The 9,303-nt window shown below is 34.8% G+C and overlaps 1 protein-coding gene across 1 annotated transcript; it reads left to right on the plus strand.

Annotated features, from left to right (window-relative positions):
• Positions 1-575: 575 nt before the first annotated feature.
• Positions 576-7,466, plus strand: LOC18441637 (L-ascorbate oxidase homolog). The gene is made up of 8 exons (XM_006851863.4): positions 576-904; positions 1,063-1,172; positions 2,544-2,814; positions 2,966-3,071; positions 3,420-3,780; positions 5,324-5,695; positions 6,074-6,152; positions 6,943-7,466. The coding sequence occupies exons 1-8, from the start codon at positions 770-772 to the stop codon at positions 7,147-7,149; spliced, it is 1,641 nt and encodes a 546-aa protein (XP_006851925.4). The 5' UTR covers positions 576-769; the 3' UTR covers positions 7,150-7,466.
• Positions 7,467-9,303: the final 1,837 nt, after the last annotated feature.

Consider the following 9,303-nt stretch of genomic DNA (forward strand, 5'->3'; position numbering starts at 1 on the left):
CTTACTGGTTACTTCATCCCACGTTTCACCCACAAACTTTCAAATAATTAATTAACATTATATTATCAGCAAGCTCTCAATTATACCAATAATTTCATATTATCGGGAGCCTTCCTGATTATTTTTTTTTAACATTTATCGCCAAGAAAAATTAGATGATTCACGTTGGAAAAGATACCAATCAGATAATTCATATTTCGGTTTTTTCTTAATTTTTCAGTTATCGTCCATTCATTGCTTTCGTATCTCGATATGATTTCATATTATCAGGTGCCTTCTTTTATGAACGTTTATCGCATTCAAACTTATCTAAAGATCCTTATCGACATGATTTCATATTATTGGATGCCTTCTTTTTTTTAATGAACGTTCATCGCCTTCTAAATTATCATAAGAAAATAAGATAATTTTATGATGATTTCGTATTCTCTACAATGAGTATATATATGAATCAGTTTTTGCTTAATTTAACAGTTATCGATTTCGCAAGAGGCAGTTTTTTGAGGGTTATCGTGAAGTAGCTGGTATTGGCGAGAGGACCTCTCCTCTTTATTTGACCTTTGAATCTTAAAACAGGAGACTCAATTCAAAAAGGAGACTTCTTTATTGACCGAGACAAACTCTACCTCTCTCCAAGTTTGTTGGTTTCCTTCTCTCTCCCCAACAAAGGGAAGATACCTCTGCACACTTAACTTCTTTCTCTCTGCAACCAAAACACTCCTCAACAATAGAGGGGAAATTTCCGCAACAACAAAAGAGAGAAAGAGGGATGGGGTTCATACAATCCGCTCTGATAATTGGGTGGTTGGTGTGTGTGGTATTGGTGCAGGCTGATGATCCTGTTCAGTATTTTGATTGGAATGTTTCTTACTCTAAAGCTTCCATTCTTGGGGTTGAGAAACAGGTGTGACTCACTCCGGTGCTTGCTTTCGGTGTTGTGAACTTGTTATTATGGTTTATACATGAACTTGTTATTGTGTTTTATACGTGGTACGAGTTTCTCTGTCTCTGTTATTGTGTTTTATACCTTTGAGAATTGACAGAGAAGTTTGGGTGGCGCAGATAATTACTATAAACGACCAGTTTCCTGGCCCCATCTTGAACACAACCACAAACAACATTCTTAACGTGAACGTCCACAATAACCTTGACGTGCCCTTCCTTCTTACTTGGTACTCTCTCTCTTAATCATATTATTAATTGATAATCATATTATTAATTGGGGTGAGTAGGGCCTTAGCATGTGGTCTAGAAGGCCGAAGCGGGGTTGGTCGCCGGTTGTGCCCGACTCTTTTTTTTTTTCAATCTAGCTCGACGCCTGGGCCAGCCTTGATAGAGCTAGGGTCGGGCTTTGGCATAGTTTGGGCAGGGTGCAGGGCTGGTTTGGGCCTGGTCCCAACCCCAGGCTTGGACCATTGCCAGCACTAATTATTAAAAACATGGTACTTGTACTCGCTTTCTTTTAATCTTATTATTAAAAACATTGGACTTTTAAACTTCTTAATGCATACCCTGGTTTCATCATCTTTCTTGGTCCGTAAGGGTTTAATATTCAATTTTAATGGTTACTTTGTAAGGGTTTACCAATAGCCATGCTATCAAGAACTTTGGAACTTTAGCTATGTCAATAATAAGCGTTTATCGTACTTTATTTGTATTGATTGATAGATCTTCCTTAATTAGCCTCCGAGGTTTTCAATTTGACCTTCACGTTCAGCTTTCACGAGCATAAATGTTATCCAATATTTATGGTATTATTTAGTTGCTTTTAATAAAACAGAGCCATGCACGGTTGGTTCGCTTTCATGTGGTCAAGTGGGTATTTTCATGCCAATTGGTTTTAGTGCATATTTTCATACCAATTGGTTTTAGTGCATCTTTTCATACCAATTGACAGCTAATTAATATAATAATATTTCTACACTTGAGCGCAGGAGAGAATTTTTCATGTGAAATTGATTTCTAAAAAACATTTTCACACAAACTAAACGTGGTTGAGAAATTTAAGAGAATTGATCTGAACCGGATGATACGGCAAATATGCAAGGTTCAATTACTCAGCTCGGGCACATAATTGCTTGATCAAACTCGATCAACTAGTAGCAGCCAAAAACGGGACTAAAAATAAAGAAAGTCAATTAATTTGTTGAAAATAATAAAAAAATAAAAAGCAAATGAAATTCCAAAATAAAAAAAGATTTGTAGCTGAAAACAAATCATAAAAATATAAAAAAAGAGGAAAATAGTAGAATATAGCGCAAAGAACCACAATTCATTGTCAAAAAATCAAAATTAAGTATAAAATATTCATAAACTCATTTAATAAATTAGTATAATTTTTATGATTTTTGTATTTTAGATTGCATTATAGTTATATACTATACTCAAGGTCACTCAGCCGAATTTTAAATTCTTGGATATTAGTAATAGTCACCATTGCCACAGACAAAATCTACTATTAGAGGGATACAATGACCTGAAATCACTTCATATTTTCCATAAAATATCATCTCTTTCACAAACTTCTGTGGGAATTTTATCAGGAATGGGATCCAGCAGCGGAGGGATTCATGGCAAGATGGAGTACCAGGAACTAACTGCCCCATCCCCCCGGGTCAAAACTGGACTTACTCCATCCAAGTGAAGGACCAAATAGGGTCTTTCTTCTATTACCCGTCTCTCGCCCTTCAAAGAGCAGACGGTGGCTTTGGTCCGATCCGAATCAACAATCGCATTGTCATCCCTACCCCTTTCCCGACTCCTGCAGCTGAATTCGATATTCTTGTGGGAGACTGGTACACCACAGGGCACAATGTGAGTTTACATTTTTTATATGTTGTGTCTTCTTTTTAATATTTTATATTAACTTGTTTTTGAGTTTTATAACTTTTTATTACTCAATTTGAATCTTTTATCTTAACTTGTTTTTTATTTTTTTAACTTTTTAATCACTCAATTTCCATAGGAACTGAGGGCTTCTTTGGATATGGGATCTTCCATCTTGAATCATCCAGCTGGGATCCTCATCAATGGACAAGGCCCTTATGGATCCAACTTCACTGTTAAACCAGGTAATTGTACCAAAATCAAGTTAAATTGCCCCCACCAAAATTAAATTGCTCCACTCTAATGGTGAACTTATAACATCTTACTCATGCATTTATGATCATGGATATCTCCCATAATTTTGACCACTTATTGCTGAAAAATAATTACCTTGAACATTGGACATATTAATTCCACCCAAATCAAGTCAGATTACAATTAAATGGTGAACTTAAAATGTCGTACTCACAAATTCATAATCATATACCGGTCTTAATGCCAAACTTATGAGCACATATTAGCTTTGCATGCTTAATAATACTTGTTTCGAGAAACATCTTGCAAAAAATTTTATATTTGTGAGGCACTTGCAGGGTCTCTATATCGATTTAGGTTCTCGAATGTCGGTTTGAAAACATCCATCAATTTCCGGATCCAAAACCACAGGATGAGGCTAATTGAAGTTGAGGGCTCACACACATTGCAAAACTACTATGACACCCTTGACATTCATCCGGGCCAGTCTTACTCGGTTCTTGTAAATGCCGACCAGCCAATCGGCTCCTATTACATGGTTGCCTCTTCTCGTTTCTTGGAGCCTCAACTTAATAGCACAGCGGTCCTTCAATATGCAGGCCTAGGCGGCGTCACTCCATCTTTTCTTTCTTCTCAATTGCCCCCCGGACCCAACCCCAATGACTATACCTACTCCATCGAGCAAGCCCGATCCATAAGGTTTGAAAGTTAAATCTGTTTTGGCCACTATTTATTGAGGTTTTCAAGGATATTTTATCACTGTTCAACAGTCATTATAAGGGATCTTGTTTATCAGTAGTGGCCATTGGTGGTTGTAACAAAGATCGCCAAAGAGTGGGTGTTAATTTAGAAAAATGGTAGTAACACCCATTATAACAGCCACTCTTAGTAATTATAACAAATATAAAGAGTAAAAACATACAAAGAGACCATTTACTTTTAATAATAATAGGTCACAGTCACACTATTATTCGTTAGATTTCAAATTCGGTGGTTGGGTGTATTATTGACTATACTCGAAGTTCAATTTTTTTTTTTCAAGACTTTGTGGTACACTCCAAGCCATCCAATTTAACATCTAATGTCTAGTAGCAATGACTAGACTCAAATTTCAATTTTGTTTTTTCAAACTTTGTGTTACACTCCAAACCATCCAATTTAACATCTAATGGCTAGTAGCAATTGTGACCTCCTTGTAACTAAGATAAATGATATAATCCCATATAAAAAACTACCAGTACCTATTTAGAAAAAGGAAAAGTTTATTTAGAACCGATGCTCTAAACCATCAAATTAGAGCCTACTTAAAAAATTCCATTAAAAGAGGTTGTTTTGATGCCCAAATATCCTCAAATTGATCATCTCAACATCAAGATGCATGGACATGATAAAAAAAAATGATTTCAAGTTTTGGAAATAGTGTATTTTGTAACGCATCTTTAGACCATCAATTTTCAAGATTTTCAAGTTTTCATGGATATGTCGATCTACACTAATTTTGAAACTTTAAAATTTATAAATAAAGATGAAAATAAATAAAAATATATTTTACGGCTATCACAAAGACTTTCAGTATTAAAACCACATTTCTCGTCATTGAAGGCTCTAATTTGATTGTGTAAAGCCTAGGCTCTGTACAAACCGCACCTGAAAAGAAAAAACAGTTATTACACTTGTTACGATGGCCATTTTAATGGTAGTGACCATCGGCATGGAATCATATGAATTTCTCAACCATGATGTCAAATTTCATTTGCTTTTTTTTTTTTATTATAATTTTCTCCCTGAGGGTGTCTCTTTATATCTTAATTTTTTGCATTGTTTTTGGTTGATTTGTTGAAGCTAAAAAGCTACATTGGATAAGTTTCCAATCTCTTGTAATCTTCTTCCTCGCTTTTGTGCTGTTAAATTGTTGCTTATTCCAGCATAGATTAGACTTGAAAAGTTTGCAATCTGTTCCTCTCCTTTGTTTTGTTAATTTGTTTCATATTTTCCTGTGCTGAATTTCATCATTCTTTTACTCGATAAATTTCCCAGCTATTTTTGCTCTCCTTTGTTTTGTTAATTGTTGCTCTCTTTTTAAAGGTGAGACTGATAAATTTTCCATCTCTTTTTACTCTCCTTTTGTTTAGTAAAATGTTGCTTACTTTCTTTTAAAGGTGGGATTTGGTATATATCCAATCTCTTCTTCCTCTGCTTTGTTGCTTATTTTCCTTTGGCTAACCATGTTGTTTCATCAAAGGTGGAACTTGACTGCTAATGCAGCCCGGCCCAACCCACAAGGCTCATTCCATTATGGAAGCATAAACATAACTCGAACCATTGTGCTCGAGAACAACGCAGCAACAATCGACAACCTAAGGCACTACACAGTGAATGGAAGGATATTTGTTTACCCGGACACCCCTCTAAAGCTGGCTGATTACTATCAGATCCCTGATGTGTTTACACTTGATGCCATAGCTGATGGCCCATCTGAAGTCGAAGGTGCACCATCGGCTGCTACTTCGGTTGTTGATGCTGATTATAAAGCTTTCATCCAAATCGTGTTCCAAAATCCTGAGCCTACTCTCCAGTCATGGCATCTTGATGGTTACTCCTTCTTCGTTGTGGGGTAATTCTATAAGTTTGTTTTTTTTTTTTTACCCTCAGTTTTACCTTTCTTTTTTATTTGGTAATGGAAAAACTGAAGTGTCTAATGTCTAAACAATATCAACACAGTGCCTGGAACAACTACACATATGGTGCAGGTGCTCTAGTGACTTGGACTTTTGGAATGTGCCTTGTTAATCCTTTTGGTGGCAATTTCATCGCCTGTTATTTTCCGAAATTAACACGGATTCCCCTAATTGAAACATAGGGCAAGAAAAATTAATAACAGAACTTTTGAGGAATTTCAATTCTGTTTTTTATTTTTATCATTTTTATTAGTAGTTTTACTATTTTTGCTTTGGAGAAGGAAAAGTATTGGGTTTGATGAATGTTGATGCAGGATGGGGGAGGGCAAGTGGAATGACAGCATGACTTCCTTCAACAACAAGATTGATGCCATCTTCCGCTGCACCACCCAAGTGAGTGGTCTACCATCTCTCTCTCTCGTTCTTCACCATGAAAGAAAATCAGTAGGACTGATTCGGATCAGAATTAGTTGATTCTTGGTGGGAAATGTCCCACTTCAGAGTGACTCGCTTGGTTCTATAATAAGGCCAGGTGAGTCACTTAGAATCCTCACTTTTCCACACATTATAATTTTATTATTTTTTTATTTTTTTATTCTTTAAATTTGGGAATATTTTTTTATTTTGAACCTATTCCAACTTTAGAGAATCGGTCTGTTTTTATCTTGATCGGCGACTATACATCCACCTGATATAAGTCTTAAAAACATTGGTTTCAACATAAAATATTTTGTGATTCATATAACCATATAATCATAAATGTCAACACGTTGAATATTTGTATAGATGATTATGAAGAGAGAATGAAAACACAAGAACATTATCCTTTTCCTATCACTTTCCATTGATTTGATTATTTGTATAGATGATTATGAAGAGAGAATGAAAACACAAGAACATTATCCTTTTCCTATCACTTTCCATTGATTTGATTGGAAAGTGAGAGACATGGCCCTAGATTTTCTTGAGTCATATGAACCATCAGATCACAATTGGTGATATCTGATGTTCAGTCGTCCACCACACAGTAAATTTTTTTCTCCGGCTTCATGCAAAGCCTGAATAAACCCTTTTTCCTACAAACCGCCGCCATCCAATTTGGCATCTGATGGTTTATAATTTGGATCAATTGGATCGGTATTCGTCCTCCCATTATTTTTCTTACCGTGAATATCTTGTGTAGGTGTATCCAAACTCGTGGACTGCAATTCTATTGGAATTGGACAATGAGGGGATGTGGAATCTAAGGTCAATGAAGGAGGACAGGCGTTATTTGGGGCAAGAGTTGTATTTGAGAGTGAAAGGGAATGGTGCTCCCATTTCCCCAAGAGACGAGTTGCCCATACCCTCTAATGCTCTCAAGTGTGGAAGGGCATCTTCCCTACCATAATTTGGACCATCTTCCTCAATCACCATACACAAGCTCAAAAAAACCTTGAGTTTTTATTTTTTTTTATTTTTTTTTCGGCCTTATAGTTGTTAAGGCCTACCCGTTTTTTCATACAGGTAAGGGACTTGAGTTTTTTTTGAAAGTGTCAGTGGGTATGTTAGCAGATCATCAGATTCGGTAACTAGGTATACCTTCAGCTTTTGCTTTTTCTTGAGTTCTCATTTCTCCTTATAGAATGGATTTTTTTTTTCTTTATTTTTTTTATTGAATAGGGGCAATTGCTACACAAAAGAAATTTAATATACGAGCTTTATTATTATTTCCGATCTTCTTTGGGTCTTATTTATTCATCTATCAAAAAAATATTATCATTTCTCTGCCTTCTTTTGGATGGTTTTTGCTGTATGGTATACACCACAGGGAAATCCACCTCCATTCCCATGATTGATGGTGGAGATGATAACGTGTGTATCTGGTCAATTCTCCTCTATTGTCGCTAAGACTATATTTTTCTTTGGAATTCTGCTACTTTTTTAAAGTCAATATAATAATAATAATAATAATAATAAAGTATATAAGAAATCATTTACTTTAGACATAAGGAGATTATAATCACTTTTGTATGTCATATTTTAAATCAGGTGGTTGAAAGTTGTCATTGATTAAAGTTAGAATTTTAAAAAACAAAATTTGAACTTTGTGACACATCTAAACCATCAAATTTGACATCTAATGGTTATGAATGATTGTGGCCTACTTGTACCAATAGTAGCTGATCTCATAGTATAAATCCCATATTCAAAATAAATTTGTTTCATGCTACATAATGTAAATTTGTTTCATGCTACATAATGTATTGAACTGGTATGTGCTAATTTAGTCTCTGTATTTCGTCCCTTAGTGCAAAGAGGTCACAATCGCTCTTATCTGTCAAATTATAAATAATTATAAATCATTATAAATCAAAGCTCTTATCTGTCAAATTATAAATCAATTATAAATCAAATCAAGTGGTTGTGAGTGTGCTATTGACTCAAAAGCTACAAGAAAATTCTCAAAAATTCTTAAAATTTCTTGATACAATTCAAGCCATCTAATTTGACATCTAATGGCTAGGACCTTATATTTCTTGATATATTTCAAGCCATCTAATTTGACATCTAATGGCTAGGAGCTTATATTTCTTGACACACTTCAAGACATCTAATTTGACATCTAATGGCTAGTAGCTTGTAGTAATGGTAAATAGTAATGGCTAAGAGGAAATGTTTATGGGAAATATTTGTGTGTCCCCAATAACATATATGTTATATTTGACCCCACCTCTTAGCCGTTTGGCTAAAAGAAAATTCTAAGAAACTTTCTCAAAATTTCTTGATATACTTCAAGCCATCTAATGGCTAAGAGCTTATATTTCTTGACACATTTCGAGTCATCTAATTTGACAAATAATGGCTAGAAACTTATAATAACGGTAAATAGTCTCATATTATATAAGAGGAAATGTTTCTGGGAAATGTTTCTTTGTGGCCCCAACAACATATATGTTATATGTGACCCACCCCAATGTCACACCAAACACTGTTTTATTTTTTATTTGTTTATACAAAATATTTTTTAGATGAAATTTTGGGCGTCCTATCATAAAATTAGAAAATTAGCGCGAACCTGGGAAAAAGAAAAAATAAATATTTTTATAAAAACAAATGATCAAAATACCCTTGATTTTTTCAAGAATATTTTAGTAATTGTTCATCGCCGGTGTCTTATCATAAAATTAGGGCGAACCTGGAAAAAATAAAGATTAAATATTTTTATAAAAACAAATAACCAAAATGCCCTTGAAATTTTTAAGAGTATTCTAGCTATCTTAGTCATCTACTACTAAGATCTGGTATTGAGACTAGGGGTCATGTACACTATATATGTGGATGGGGTCACGTAGAAAAGCCTTCCCATTATATAATCCCATATGCTTTATGTTTAATATAGCACTTATTAAGACTTGGAAGAATGGAAAGAGGGGTAGGAATGAGATTGCTTTTAGATGCAAAAACTTGGGGCTAGTTGGCTCTAGCAGCCTACATAAGAGCGAGGATCCTTATCTTCAAATCTTAGTTATATTTGTGTATAGCATTATGTTTCAAACACTTC

This window comes from Amborella trichopoda, chromosome 9, assembly GCF_054954075.1.
Source record: "Amborella trichopoda isolate Santa Cruz 75 chromosome 9, AtrichopodaSantaCruz75HAP2 v2.0, whole genome shotgun sequence".
Taxonomy (NCBI): Eukaryota; Viridiplantae; Streptophyta; class Magnoliopsida; order Amborellales; family Amborellaceae; genus Amborella; species Amborella trichopoda.

Excerpts from the sequence above, each read along its gene's own strand:
- LOC18441637 (XM_006851863.4), top strand. The coding sequence starts at position 770 with ATGGGGTTCATACAATCCGCTCTGATAATTGGGTGGTTGGTGTGTGTG. Across the intron at positions 905-1,062 it reads TTCTTGGGGTTGAGAAACAG|ATAATTACTATAAACGACCA; the intron begins GTGTGACTCACT and ends TGGGTGGCGCAG. Across the intron at positions 3,072-3,419 it reads CAACTTCACTGTTAAACCAG|GGTCTCTATATCGATTTAGG; the intron begins GTAATTGTACCA and ends AGGCACTTGCAG.